The 15,753-nt window shown below is 38.4% G+C and overlaps 1 protein-coding gene across 2 annotated transcripts in view; it reads right to left on the reverse strand.

The window, feature by feature from the left end:
- The window catches only part of COL9A1 (collagen type IX alpha 1 chain), an 87,591-nt gene that overhangs the window by 37,909 nt on the left and 33,929 nt on the right, over positions 1-15,753 (reverse strand). For both annotated transcript variants that reach the window (XM_012805066.1, XM_012805065.1), the window contains 10 exons: positions 15,230-15,283; positions 14,072-14,104; positions 13,276-13,332; positions 11,770-11,823; positions 7,348-7,401; positions 4,665-4,718; positions 2,375-2,428; positions 775-828; positions 591-644; positions 402-455 (listed from right to left, as the gene is read on the reverse strand). In XM_012805066.1, the coding sequence (XP_012660520.1) occupies positions 402-455; positions 591-644; positions 775-828; positions 2,375-2,428; positions 4,665-4,718; positions 7,348-7,401; positions 11,770-11,823; positions 13,276-13,332; positions 14,072-14,104; positions 15,230-15,283 (522 nt within the window). The remainder of the gene's footprint in view (positions 1-401; positions 456-590; positions 645-774; positions 829-2,374; positions 2,429-4,664; positions 4,719-7,347; positions 7,402-11,769; positions 11,824-13,275; positions 13,333-14,071; positions 14,105-15,229; positions 15,284-15,753) is intronic.

A 15,753-nucleotide genomic window follows, 5' to 3' on the forward strand; every position in this document is an offset into this window, starting at 1 on the left:
AGGAACACATCCTTGAACCTGATGAACTGCCGTATTTCTTTTAAGAAAGGGAGAAGGGTAGACCTCTAAGTAAAGAGTGCCCCAACCGCTACCTTACATGAACTTTTATAATGTGAGTAATTTGGGAGAGGAGGATCGGGGAACACAGGACACAAACTCAATCAAAATACACAATTTCATCCACCCTGTTTTATCAACAAGTCAATTTTACTGAGTTCCTAAAACCAAGCAAATAAACTTTTCTAGTTAAGCATTTATATTTGACTTGATTGAAAAAGAAAGAAAGAAGGAAAAACCCGAAGCTGGCTAAATACATCTGGTAATTTAGTAGTGGAAACGCTGTGCTGAGCTGGCGGGGCAGACACAGCCTCATTCACCCTCGCACTAAATTACACAGCTACCTTCGTTCCAGGCATTCCAGGTATCCCGTCACGGCCATCCACACCGGGCAAGCCCTAAAGATACACAAAGAAATAAACTGTCTCTTGGGAAGCGTTACATTCTTCTTCCCTTCATTATTTTCTAAAGTTTTATTGCAAGTCAATGGTACCTTGGAAAGATGTGCTTGATGACGGCCGCTCTGGACTTACCGTGTCTCCTTTGGGCCCTGGGGAGCCAGGAATTCCTCTAGGCCCTTGAGCCCCCTGCAGGAGAGAAGAGAAAGGGCAGACGAGACATATTCGATTATCACAATAGTGAGGACATGTCTAAGAGATAATCATAATCGCCACGCCACCCTGCACTGGAGGACGCTTGTAGACTAATTTGACTCACTCTGTCTCCCTTGGGACCTGCTTCTCCCGGAGGCCCTCGCTGTCCCTGATCCCCCTGTATGAAAATTAAATGTTGTTAATATAAGCAAAAGGTATTTACTGATATACTTTTGAAAAATTAGAAAGTATACCCACATTATCTAACCATTGCTCTAAGAAATCTTTTTATAAAAATGATATCTTAAAAACTGATATTGCTATAGAGCTGCTAATTGAGACTTCCGTATCTTCTGTTTTGAGCACATGACGCTTCTGTGCTCTTTGGATATACACCTGCATAGGGTGCCAAAAAACGTATACACATTTTTAAGAAAGGGAAAACCATATTAAAATTATAATATTCAAATCACGTTTGACTTCTGCAATTATAAAAGATACAAGCTACACCATACAAGATAACGTGTTATCAGTATATATTGAGATTACAATGTTAATACTTTTTTTTCCTTTATTAAAATGTGTATACATTTTTTGGACACCATGGTATAATAAAATTAAGATCCCTGTTGCACATAGTGACATCAGTCACTACATCTACATATCAGCTAAACTCATTAACTGTTACAGTGGGTTGAGGTTTGGATTAGTTGCCAATTTTTTCTCCATATCATTTAATTTCTAAGTTACTGCTAATGGTTTCTGTCAAAATCATCCAGCTACTGTTGATACATGGCAGGTGGTAACAGACAACAGGAAGTATCTTCCTAAAATACAGCTTTTGTCAAATCACTTAATAACTCTGCAACCTCAAATGTCTCTTTATTGGTACCAGATCAGTTCAAATAGCTCAGATTGCCATTAGGATTCTCCATAAGGTGGTTCAAACTTTACTTATTCAATCTTATCGTCTCAATACAAACTTTCCACTCCAGGCCATGGCAGTCCCCATGAAGCACTAACACCCCCAACCCCACCCACCGTGACCCCCTTGCACCTTGCTGCCTTTCCTGCCCAGAACGGCCTCCCAGACCAGCCCCCCTCCTGTTACCCCATCACGTGCTCTACCACTTAATCATCCAGTTTATCCCCGAGTTACATTCTACCTTTCCCACCGAATCATAGGTCCTTGATAGTTGAAAATTCGAGTTTACTTATATTTTTTACATGGTATAGATGATTACTAATAGATGGCTTTTATATCTGTTTCTCTCCAAAAAAAGATACAGGGAGGGAGCCTATCATAATGATGCCTGTATCTATGGCAACCAAAAGATGGAATGATGAAATCAGACATCATACAAAAGGAAAAGGATAAAACTTCCTAGGAACTAGAAATGTGATAGTTTCTGAGACTCTAAGCATCCTGACAGCCAAAGGGAAGGCAAAGGCAACATGATTCCTCAACAATCTGACTACAGCTCTACGGAGAAAAACAATCAAGTCAGAAGAACATGTCTCTGTGTGCAAGAAAGAGAGATGTTTGTCTTAATTTTAAAAAGTTAAAAATAAATATAAAAACTACTCCCTATTTTTTCACTTTAATTATTCACATGTAAAAGATACTGTTAAACACACACACACACACACACACACACAAAGCAAAAATATTATCATTGCTAAAAAAATCTATCATTGGGTTTTGCCAAAGTAAAACCACTTACAGGTGCACCAGGAAGGCCCTGAGGCCCAGGTTCTCCATCTAAGCCTCGAGCACCCTGCGTAAAAACAAGACAAAGAAATAAAATTAAAACGAGCCACGTATGTTACAGGGCATGTCCATCTTTCTAAAGAAATTGAATAGCCAGGTGAAAGGAGGTTTTGTGTTTATTACTCTATTTGTCGGTAAGCCCTGAGAAGCTTTTACTCAGACACCTCAGATACGAAAACACTAGTTTACATCTAATCCTGGCTGTAACAGTACTGGTACATACACATAATTTTTAATACCACTCCAGATATTTTAAGTAACCTCTGTCTCTGTTCTTAATGATAGACATGAACTGAACATGGGTACTTATTCAATAGATTGGTAAATCTACTAGAGGAGGTCTGCCAGCCTCTCTCCAGACTTCTCAGGAATGTCTACAGAAATTCATTCATGGTGAAACCACAGAGCTTCCAAGCTCTGTTGGGACTTGTAGAATCCTGGATCCCCCACCAAGATCTAGAGGTCCAGCCATGTGATTCAGATGAGTTGTTGAAAGGACCTGAGCATCCCTCTCCCGTCCTGGATAGATGTTAGGTTTGGTTTGTGTAAAGTGACCAGCCTTCTCAACAATGGATCCAGTCTACCAAGTGACAGCATCAGAACTACCCAGAGCTTGATAAATCTAATTACCTTGAAATAATCTCTGACTTGGCTACATGTTGTGCACATCACCTCTTTTATTTTCATTATGAGAATTGTAATGTGATTTTAAAATGAAAGTACACTTCTCTCTACAAAATATAGCCCCCCTTTTTAGATCTTTTTCTCATCTCCTAAGTGGATAAGGAGGTGTACAGACAAAACTGAACGGTCTCCTAATGAACCAGGCTGAGGAAGGGAGATGATGGAGCAGATGGAAAATAGTCAAAAGAACACTGGGTAGATGTCAAGCCAAGAAAACCAGGTGGACAGCACCTGTAGTAAGAATTAAAATTAGAAAATCTTTGATGGGAGGTTCAGACACAGGTAGAATGAAAGAATACAACTGAGGCAGTGGCACCACAGAGCCTTGGAATTCTTTGCTTGCTAAGACCAGCGCCGAGCAGAAGGCATTTTCCATTCACCAGGGAAGAGGAGATTTGGAGGACATGAAAAAGACCTTGAATTTATCATTCACCTTGCATTATGAGAGCAGAGCCAGCCTTTGCATTATAGAAATGGCTTTGATGCACTCAACCCTTCCCCTCTCTCTCTGCTGTTCAGCGTGAGCTCAGACCCAAACAGCTGTTACTAGGTAACCACTCCACGGGTCTGAGTTCACGAGAAGAGCTTGAAGAGCTTTATTTTTTCTTCCTTTTTCCTTTCAAGCAATTTGGCAGAAATCAGGGGAAATGAGAAATTTTAACCAAATAGAAAAAATCTCCGATGAAGAGCGTATCAAGAACAGTAACTGGCTTCAAAGTGAGGGGCCACATGCTTTAGTGGTGATTAAAATCCAGAAAAAGTGAAGGCTCAGGCATCAGCAGCTTCAAAATAAATGGGGTTTATTATTTCATAAACCAAGAGATGCATACTGAATATTACTTAAGGTTAACATGAATATAGAAATATCAAAGAATATGTTTTTACAGATACAAATTTTTTAGGAAAAATATTCTAGAGAAGGAGGGAGAGGAAAGCAGGCGGAATGAGAATACTCAGATGAGACAAAGAGCCTGAAAAAAAACAATGAAATTAAAAGAAAGAATTATAAGTAAGCCAGATCTTTGTATTCACAAAAATGTACAGCTTAAAAAAAAAAGATTTAATTTCATTTATTGAACATCTATATTGTACAACTTATTGTTTATAAACAGCGCTATGGGGCTGGGTGGGACTGACACAGATTAGCCATCAAGGTTCTAAGGAGAATGAGGGCAGGGTCAGTAGTGGTAGTAGACCAAGATGCGTTTTGCATTTTCTGGGGCCTACAGATGGACCTCGTGCCCCAGAGAGTGTCCTGCCTTCTCCCTCCTCTCCCTTTCTGCTGTCCCTGTCTTTGTCTCAATTGCCCAGAGGCACTCTGGGCACTGTCAGTGTTAATCAGTGCTGACGACCCATAGGGGTAAAGAGATAGAAGATATAACCACTTACTCTAATTGACCCAAGATAATTTAAAATATATAATACATAAGTGCTTACAACAGAAATGGGAGCATCAAATAAAAAGTCACAGTGCTGAAGATAAATTATTTTTAAACGGCCAAAATTTGAAATACTTAATGCATGTTGATGTTATGGCATCATCATCGTCATCATCTTACCTTTTCCCCTTTATCCCCCACTATGCCGGTGATGCCTCTCAAACCTTGAGCTCCCTGGAAACATAAAAAAGAAATGTGAATTATTTTAATTAAGCAGTTTTTTCTTTTAAAGTTCATCATAAAAGCTGATCCAGGAGAAGGTTTTATCATAACCAAAGGTAACACTCATAACTAGCCACTTAATATGAACAAACTTTTCTAATTTAGAGAGGAAGTCCGAGGGGAATTCTTCTGATGGTAAAATGTTTCTATAAAGTTCTGAAGACTTACACAAAACAGGAGTTAGCAGAATCACTCAGGACAAAAATAGCCAATATCAGCATAAGAGAAATTATCATCACATATTTTGACTTATCTCTTAACCCATATACAGAGCTGCCATTCCTACCCCTTCCTGACTTATAACTCCTTGGCATGTGAAATGACTTGTAAACCTTGGAATAATTTTTCCCCACCCACATATGCCTTCAAAGACAGTAAGTTACCAAGTTAGCCCTTAAAAGCTTATGAGCTAGAAATGGGGCTGGAGTCTCCACCAATCCCTTGTTATCACTGTACATTATACCATTTCTATGATAACAGGCCTTCTGAGTTCCCAGTTGGGGCAGTAGAAACTCATCCCACCCCATTTCAGGCACAGGAGTGGGTGCCCCTAAAACTGAGGTGGGAGGCATGATTTCCAAGATCCCTTTCAGTACTAAAATGTTGCCATTCCCGATTCTCTTGCTCCACAGCAGTTCTCCAGAAATGGATCCTGCAAGGCTGAATTTGTGCAGTCCCTTGGGGGAACTTCTACATGGAAGCTCCATTAGGAGAGTGGGATAGCTACTTGTGGACAACTTGCTAACTATCCACATCAGCTTAAGATAAAGTAGCTCTAGGTCAATCATTCCCCTCATCTCCTCATTTGAAGAAAACGGAGCAAGTTCATGACCAAGTATTCATCCAGGTCAGTCACAAATCCTATGTAGATCACTCAGTAATGACCTGAAATTCAAAGGCACAGGATGATCCAGCTTAAGATACAGCCACTTAGGCTGTCAAGCAAGACGTGGCCATGTCGGATTAAAGCCTCTCTTTCTTGTGCAGCTCATTTACTGATGCTAAAGGTAATTTTACAAGAAGAATCTTTAAAAAAATTGAGTCCGGGCGGCACCTATGGCTCAAAGGAGTAGGGCACCAGGCCCATATGCTGGAGGTGGTGGGTTCAGACACAGCCCCAATCAAAAGCTGCAAAAAAAAAAAAATTGAGTCCATAGCAGTGACACGAGGACACCACATATTGTCTCTTGAGTGTGACTGCTTTGAAGGACAGTGCTTTGTACAAATATTCCAAGGAATATTTTGTTTAATCTGTGCATTGTTTTATATTTGTACATGTGTACTTAAAAAGTGAAAATTTATAAACTTTTAGAAACATTTGAGCATACCTATCCCCAGAGAATACAAGGTCTGCAAGCACAAATGACATCCCTGGGTAGAGTACTCCACCCAGGCAGCACCCAACATAGATCATCAATCCACAAAAACACTTTTGAGAAGGTTCTTTGCAAAATTCTATTCTGAGAATCTTGGGAATGATTTTAAAAAGTAACTTTAAAAGTCTACCATATTTTCATCAAATTAAAAAAAAAAAAAAAACATATGTCTCTTACACCATGTCTCTGTCACCATCTCCCACCTGTGAAATAGAGTCCAGGTCTTACCATCTCATACAAAAGGCTCGGGGAAGGCAAGCTTCTGGGAAAAACATCCTGGATGCCACAGATTCAAGTTAAAAAACATCCTGGATGCCACCGATTCAAGTTCTCACATGGCTTAAAAACAGGGACCGTTTCCTCTAGGTCTTTAGCTTAATTTTCCTTCAGCTATAGGTTCCCCAAAACACTACTCTGAACAGCTCCCTGCACCCTGTTTAAAAGACCAGCCGTATGGGGGAGAGCAGAGCAGGTGAAGGGTGGCTTTGTGTCTGCCTTAACTTTCATAGTCTAAACCTTTGCTAGTTGCAATATTCAATGACTATTCTGCAGTTATTATTTCTATAATTGATACTACTCATTTTTACAAGAAAAAAGTGTATCATTTCCATTTTCGTATAGTACAAAAGTAATGTAAATTCTGATTTAACAAACATTTGAAATTGAAGTATGCTAATGTCCCAAATTACCTTACTGTGAATATTATTGCAGAAATCTGCCAAAGCATAAGGAACCAAATTTGTATGAAAGGATATGAATATGAGCAATTAAGAATGTTTTAATTATGACGATTACATACTGGAATAAGCTGCATTAATCCTGTGGATATGACACCTACTGTATATGGAGAGTACACAAAATTTTCTCATTATATCATGTGATAATGTTATAGAACATACAAGATATAAAACATCCTCTTGTGCTTAATATTGGCTTTTAGATTTCCTGGCCCTGAGATTGAGTAAATAAATGCATGTCATTATACGTATAATTTTTCTGCCAAAAAAGTACTTGAATGTACAATGGGGACTCTCTCTTATTTTGAAAAATTGGTTATCTTCCAGGGCTGGCTTGGCAGAAAACTGGAAAACAGCATGTTAATGTAATGCTATTAATCCAAGTGCTAAATAGAAAATGTCCCAAGAGTCATGAAAAAAATGAATATTTGCATATCCTGTTTAAATATTTTTTTAAAAATACTTTACTGGAGGTCCTCGAGCTCCAACCTCTCCCAGTTCTCCCTGGTCACCTTCTTCACCCTGAGAAAAGAAAAAGCAGATGAACACAGAAACAGGCTCAGTCTAACTCAGTACATTTCAAATTCATTTGCCACCTCCAGAATTATTCCACTTTCTTAAGTTGTTTTCTTGCAAAGGTAGAGCATTCAAAAAATAGAGAAGTATGCAAAGAAATGAGTCACACAAATCCCACCAATTAACTATAAATACCAATCACATTAAAAGTTCCTTTCAAAGTTTTTCTAAAGAGAGGGAGAGAGGAAGACAGACCGAGACAAGATTTACGCCTTACAAGCATGTGTCTGGAAGGGGAGTAGATTATTTTTTAAAATGATCATATTATATAAAATATTCCACAGGCTACAATATTTTTAATTATAATTTTCATTTTAGTTTTTCTTGCTACAATTTTTTCCCACATATGATTTTTTAAGGCAGATCAGCCTTTTCTTTCATGGCTATCCCTTCGTGTCACTTTTCATTATAATTACTCTTATTATATTTTCCTAAACTTTTTAAAATTTATTTTTATTTTTTCTGATAATTCTTATCATGAGGGTACAATTAGGCCACCTTGCTTACATCGTGAGGCAAAGTCTAAGTTGGAGCTGAATCCCTCACACGGGAAGTGCACCATATACCCTCCCATGTTCCTGCTGGAAGGATCCCACTAATCTCCTCCCATTTTTAGAATCAACTGAGGTTTATAGCAGCCTAATTTATATTTGCAAAGATCTGAAAACCATTTACCCTCCAAGACATGACAGGATTAATAAACTGTGGTTCATGTATACCACGGAATACTATTCAGCTATAAGAAAAGATGAAGGTTGTGTATCCTTTGTTGCAACTTGGATGGACTGGCAGAACACTTCTGAGTGAAGTATCACAAATGAAAAGACAGGCGTCACAGGTACTCAGCAGGAACTTGAAATCTGTACATTAACAACACTGTGCTCACACGAGAGATGTTCCTGAACGTGCACTTTTCCAGATGAACTTTAGAACGACCAGGTAGATCTTCACAAAAGTACCACTTGCTTTTATTAGGACTACGTTAAACTAATGCATTAATACAGAGAAAATTAAAATCTTTATAAGAGTGAAACTTTCTATCTTGAAACTCAGTATATCTCCTAATTTAGTCAAATCTCTCTATTTTTATTTCCAACAATAAATTTTTGTTCCTTTCTTCATATCAGTCTTGAAATTTTATTTTATTTAGAGATATTTTGATTATTTGGTTGCTAGACCCATGGGGTCTATTTCCATGATATTTTTCTAACGATTGTTTTGACTTTCTGATGTTAAATCTATAACCTCTGATATATTGTATAATGTTAGAATATTTCAAAAAGAAGTTTGACTGCTGTCTCCTACAGGAAGGTTCATTTATGGACTCTGAAAAAAAGTCATTTTCTCTCTGATAAGGATTTTACCTCTTAATAACAGATACACTACTCTACATTTTCTACAGTAATAGGTATCTTAAATTGTGAAGTTAATTATAAGAAAAATACATCATGTTTTTGTTTTGTTTTGCTTAGAGATTGGGGGGAGGGGTAATCACTCTATTGCCCAAACCTGGAATGCAATGGCTGGATCACAGCTCACTGTAGCCTTGACCGCCTGGGTCAACCAACTTTCCCACCTGAGCCTCCTCAGTTTGCTGGAACTACAGAAGTGCACCCTCACACCAGGATTTTTTTTTTTTTTAAGAGATGGAGCCCTGCTATGATGCACAGGCTGGTTTAGAACCTCTGGCCTCAGGCAATCCTCCTGCCTCAGCCTCCCAAAGTGCTGGGATTACAGGCATGAGCTACCACACCCAGCCTATTTTTAATATTATACACAGAATATTAAATTAGTTTTTATTCTTTCTTTATCATTCAATGCATAAATTTTCTTGCTCCACAGGCCTTATATATTTAGAAATATTCACAAAAGAAGGAAATACTATAGTATAAAAAATTTAACAGCATTATTAACACAGAACTTTTGGGCATACAACACAAAGAACTATGCTATGCTTGTATCATTTATAGTCGCGTTTTAACTGAATTCAGAGAGTCTTATAAATTGGTTTTAGTCACATAATTATATTTGGATTATGTTCCATTAGAAGCTGTGATTGACAGTGGGAAGAGGCAGTCACAATGGGAAAGACAATGAATTAGCCAGTCCATGGAGTGGATAATCACCACATGGGCATAATTAAATACTACTTGTATTTCCTTATGAAACTCTAAAACTAGCTATGGAAACAACAGTGATTGATATGTTTATTAGAATTTTTTAATAGCAGGGTTTAGGGTGTTTCTCCACAAACCTTGGAGTAATATATTTGAATATTTCACCTGCAGATGAAAAGCACACAACTAATCAATAACCAGGATTTTAAATCACAAACTTAGGAGGAGCAATTTATTATCACTTTGCTGAAAGAATTTTACATGAACACGCATCTGCTGTAGGATATTGCCAGTGCCACAACATTTTAATTATAGAAATTATATTATTCATTCTTATATTCACAACAATCCTTAAACTCTTCACTAACTAATTTGCAAAGTAAATGCAAAATCGTGACCATAAATACAAACTTTAGGCCACCAGGCTTTTTATCGTTCTGTTTTCAATTTAGGTTCAGTCCATCTGTCAGCCCTTCCAAGGTCCGTTCTTCAGCAAGCTCTGTCATCTTCTCTATTTTCAAAGATATCACTTAACGTTTCAAGTGACACAAAAATGCGAAATAAATTAAAGAAATTTTTTCAACAACTTTCATTGAAAACTTTGGCCAATTACCTGATACACCAAGAAATTTTCAGGTTTCCTACTAAAGACCAAATCAAATTGGAGAGTCCAGGTAACTCATTTGTATAGATGTAAAAATACGAGTTTCATGTGGAGAATGGAGAGAGACGCTGATTGACAGCTCCACCCCCAAATCCTATGGGGTGGGGCAGTGGAAGTTTCCCGAAAGAAAGGGTCTCCAAAAAAGAAAGGGGTGCAGAACGTCAAAAATAACAGAATTTTACTATGTACATTACCTCACGGATTTCTTTTGATGTAATTTCATATTCTTACTCACCTGTTGTTTTGGGGTTTTTTTAGTTAGCTAATATTCTATCATATGGATTTTCAATTTAGCCACTTCCCTGTGATTAAATGTGTGTTTCACTGTGTGCCCCCAGCATTTAAAATCAATCCTGGTACACAGCAGGTATTTAATAACTATTTGCTAAATTTTTTAATTATAAACTTTGAGATTCAATGGGAGAATGGATACCCAGAGAAATTTCCAAAGTACTTGATTTCTTTCTTTTTTTTTTCTCCAGTTTGACATCAGGCCTCCAGCTGTTATATTCCAGATACACAAAATTCTTTAACTATTCACAGCCTCCATGATAAAAGACTTTTAAAATAAATGTCCAAACTGTAATAGTGTACAGAAAATTGGCCTATTTATTCTGATTATGGAGGTTATTCAACAGACTGATTTTAGCTAAAGAGTTCAGGATATTAACACGTGAAGACATTGATAAATCGCCTCTCCAGCTCTTGACTTTCAAAGAAAAAGACTAATCTTCTGCTTCTACCCTACAAAGGGCTCAGAGGACACAGTCAACAAAGTCAAGAGGACCTGCATTTTCAATAAGAAAAGTATGACTTTGTGAAATGTTATAAAATTCACTGAGACAAAAATTCTACTATGCAGAAAATTAAATACTTAGATACTTAAAAATGACTTAGCTTAGTAGCTATAAAAAGGGCAAATCGATGACGTTGCTTTAAATTGTGACCTAGGATTTCTGGCAGGACATCCCCACCCCAACACAAGTTGTGCCATGGATCCCATGTTTCCATCCAGATAATAAGTTTTTGCTAACCTCCAGCTTACTCAAAATCTAGGTTAGATTGAAATGAGGTCAGACATAAACAGATCAATTATTTCAGAACTTGAGATGAGAGGCGATAGGCCAATTACCAGCTTCTCTGTTTGCTAGTCTCAGCAATGCTTGTCATAAAATTTTACAAATGCCATAAAATTTTGTCTGGCAGGGAGGAACAACTAGCTGACTAATGTTGGAGTATCACAAGCTTCGGGGGAGAAGGCTGAGTGTGATTGATTTAAGAAGGAAAGAAGGGGGAGCAGCAGGAAGAACTGAAAATGCCTGGTGTTTTTCCTGCAGGTGTTTTTTTTATAACTGAACAACTTTAGTCTATTATGTTGAGATTAATGCATCTGTCATTAGCAAGTATTATTTGAAAAAGGAGGGTGAAATATAATGCTTTATCATTATTATCATTATCTCTTATAATTCCTTGTATTGAAAGTGGTCACTACCTCATAATCACAATTTACCCGACACATACTCATTTTTTTACCTTGTGTCCTTGTCTTCCTGGTTCGCCAATTTCTCCTTTAGCCCCTTTATGACCCTAAGAAATGCAAAATATATATGTATAAATTGTCAGGTTTGTCACAGAAAATAGTCGAGAGGCTCACAAGGGATCCTGTTTCCCTAAATTGGTGTCAAGAAGAACAAGGTTATGTCACAAAGAAAATGACTGCTTGAAATGACCTTAATAGCACCATGTGTATTAAGGGACTGCTGTATATAATAAATGTGCTTTAGTTAACAGGAAAATGCTGTTCTAAAATAGCAAACACTCCATTACCTACTTCAGCAACACAATTCATTGACACTTGCCTGCTGTTCCCCAGACCCCCATTTCCCCCAACTTCCTCCGCAGTTGGGTTAAGAACAGTAAGTCTTCTCCTACTCTGGTAACTAACCGGATCAGAAGGGACAGCCCTGATCTTGCCAGACTGGCCTCTGCTCTCTGAAGCCTGCTCTGAAAACTCTCCCTCTAGGCCAGTGGTTCTCAACCTTCCTAATGCTGTGGCCCTTTGTTCCTGTGGGTCACGACCCACAGGTTGAGAACTGCTGCTCTAGGACCACCTCTGTCCTGGGGTAGAGGAAAGTTCAGGGCAGAGGACTTCCTCAGGTGCACAACTCCAGGCCTCTTCCTAAAGCAATAAAGGGCAGTTAAGTAAAAGCCTCATAGCATGAAAAGAAGATCCCTAACTGTTTCATCAGGCCACCTGTCCTAAGCACTTGTGGTTTGGGGCAGTGATGTGAGGCCAACTGTGAAACAAACATTCCAAAATTCAGTCTGTCAGAACTTTCACCCCCAAAGTCTTTCTGAAAAACAAGACACCAATCCAGGCCCAGATCTTCCCTCAGAGAAACATTAGGTACTAACAGAGCCTGGGCGCCTTTCCGATCACTGCAGAAATCCACTGGTCTGGAATTGGTCTGGCATTTCTCAAAGGCACTTCAGATTCAGAGACCAGAAAGAGAGAAAGCGATTTATCCCCAGGGTTTGGTATTTAGTTTTTGTTTTTACGGAAAATTTCAAAGTCAATTATGATGGCAGAGTAAAAGAAAAATGGTTTTTGAAAAGTCTCTTTTCCTGCCTACTTTTTATAGTCTGATGTTTCTGTTCAACTGAAACAGTTTCAAATACATTGTGTACCCAATCATACACACACACACACCGCCATCTCCCTTCAGAAGGGGCAAACTTCTAAACCTTGATTAGATGTTCTACAGTCTCTCAGCCCACCCTCACCGTGCTGTCCTGGTACTTCTTCCCTGAACTACAAAGGCATTATATGTAATTAACATCAGTGTCTCAGGCCCAGTACCTGTCCGGGGCACCAGCACAATCTCTAGGACTGAATAAGCCACAGAAAACCAAGCACAGCCTTGACTGATCCATCCAAGTAGGGCCTTTCTACCAGGAAAACCCATGCTTAAAGGATCCATTACTCTACTTTATGTGGCTAATATTCTAGAAAATAAAATGCTGAAATTATTCTCTTACCCTCATGCCTGGTATGCCTGGATATCCTGAGCGAGCGGGTGGGCAGGAATTGGGGCACTGCCAGAGAGAGAGAGAGAGATGAGTGTATAAACAAACTCAGGCCCCCACTTTGTGAGTTGGTGCCTTTTTTTAAGGATTCCAGCTACAGAACCCCAATGCAATTATATTCATTAAATAACTCTAAATACCCCTTTTCTTTTTTATCATTTCATGTTTGACTCAGAAATATTTCCAGCTGACAGAAAGGTGTAGAGAAAATAACAAACACCCTCCTCTGTGTATCTATCACCCAGGTTTCATACACGTTAACATTTTGCCATATTTATCCCAGATCTAATTTATGAAAGAAATGAAATGTTTACAGACAACCTAACGTACTGGGACCTGATCCATTTGCCCCCCCCCCCACCACCACCACTGGAATAGCTCTGTGCTGAATCTCTCGGTTCCTCATCCACTGGGCCCTGCATTGACTGCCGTTTGCCATCATTTGACTATTAACCTGTGACTAAAACAAAGCTTAGGAGGAGTTGTGTGACTCTACCTCTTTAAAATTGCCATGCTCTAGTGAAAAGCATGCCTTCGTCATAAAGTAAAAAATGTTATATAAAAACAAAGATACTTCCTCAATGAAAAACCATCCTAGTCTGAGTACATACAAGCAACCAGTCCATCAGTGTGACCATTGCTCTGCCACTCATAAAACACAAAAGCACAGTATCTTCCAGAGGGCTCTTTTAAAAAGACTACAAGGTCTTTGAATTAAAACGACTTTGTTCAAAGGAAAACATCTTACCAGTGGATCTCCGTCATGAAAGCCAATTGTTCCCTAAAGTAAATAAAATGTTACAGGTCAGAATATAATTAAATAACTGATTCAACCCTACTAACAATAGAAAGTTTATGGGGAAAAAATAATATATTTGTTTAATAATTTATTTATGATTATTTTTTCTTCTTGAGACAGAGTCTCACTCTGTCACCCTGGGTAGAGTGCTGTGGCATCATCGCAACTCACAGCAACCTCAAACTCTTGAGCTCAAGAGTAGCTGAGAATATAGGTGTCCTCCACAAACACCTGGGTAGATTTTTTTTTCTCTATTTTTTTTTAAATATATATATATATATATATTTTTTTTTTTTTTTATTGAATGGTAACTGTGTACATTGATGCACTTTGGGGGTACAGTGTGGTGTTTTCACGCAATCCATGACATTTCCATCAAACTGGTTAACATAGCCTTCATGTAACTTTCTTAGTTATTATGTCAAAACATTCATATTCTACTCACACTCTTGCTCAGGCTGGTCTTGAACTCCTGAGCTAAAGCCATCCACCTGCCTCAGCCTCCCAAAGTGCTAGGATTACAGGTCTGAGCCACTGCGTCCAGCTTTGTTTAAAAACTTATAAGGAACAATAGGAGCATATGATACACTTGTGCTAATATTCTAACAACTTGACTCCTGGCATATTCTTTTTAGACAACTACAAATTACAGTACATTATTTCTTTGGGGGCAAAGAAGAAAATAAGAGGCAAAGCAGAAAATATGTGGAACTCTGAATCATACATTAAAAATATGTAGTATCTCCCCCTTAAACTCCTATTTTTTAAATTTCTTATTATAAAGACCATTGTAAAAACGAGTTCATTCAAAAATCTTTCTTTTACGTGTCAAAGTTTCCAGCATTCGTGAAATCACAAGTAGCAAAGGACTTCAAATGGAATGAGTAAGACCTGTCTTGTAAAAATTACCTTTTAAATTATTGTAATTTCTCTACTTTTCTAGCCTGAAAAGAAACATGTTCTAAATGGATAAAAAAAAATAACCATTTTGGAAAATTGAAACAATGACTCGATTAACAAGCACTTCCATTTGGGGTTCTTAGATTTTTTTTTCCTTGATTTCCAGCTCTCAGATACAAAGAGAAACTCAAGATGCAAGGAACTTACACTAGGTCCTGGGGGGCCTGGGGGGCCAGGTGGTCCTCTTCTCCCAGGGTCACCCTAAGTTATTTGAAAATCGTGACATGGTGGTTATACATATGTCAAAACACAGTACATAAAACTAGTGAGGCATGAGAGAATGGTGTTACTAGAAACCCCTACTGAGCTCAGCCGTGCGTAGACCTGCCACCAAAATCGACGGGTGGCCCATAATCCAGTTAGTTCTACAAACCCAGAATAACAAAGGCACTCCAGTCTCAGCAAGTAATAAAATAAGGTAGAAGGAGACAAGGAGGAAAGGCAAAGCCAATTCCTTTCCGTAGGATGATCACGCTATCTACGCTGCAAACAAAATGGAAACACTATTTTTCTACTTGATTTACAGAGGACCCAGAGCAGTGAATGCTGCCAGTGCCATTCAGCTAGTGAGAGCAAAAGAAGGCTTGCACTCAGCCCAAGAAGGCTTGCACTCAGCTCAGGAAAGCTTGCACTCAGCTCAGGAAAGCTTGCACTCAGCCCAAGAAGGCTTG

The sequence above is a fragment of the Otolemur garnettii genome, unplaced genomic scaffold (assembly GCF_000181295.1).
Source record: "Otolemur garnettii isolate 467f Iridium unplaced genomic scaffold, OtoGar3 scaffold00035, whole genome shotgun sequence".
Lineage (NCBI taxonomy): Eukaryota > Metazoa > Chordata > Mammalia > Primates > Galagidae > Otolemur > Otolemur garnettii.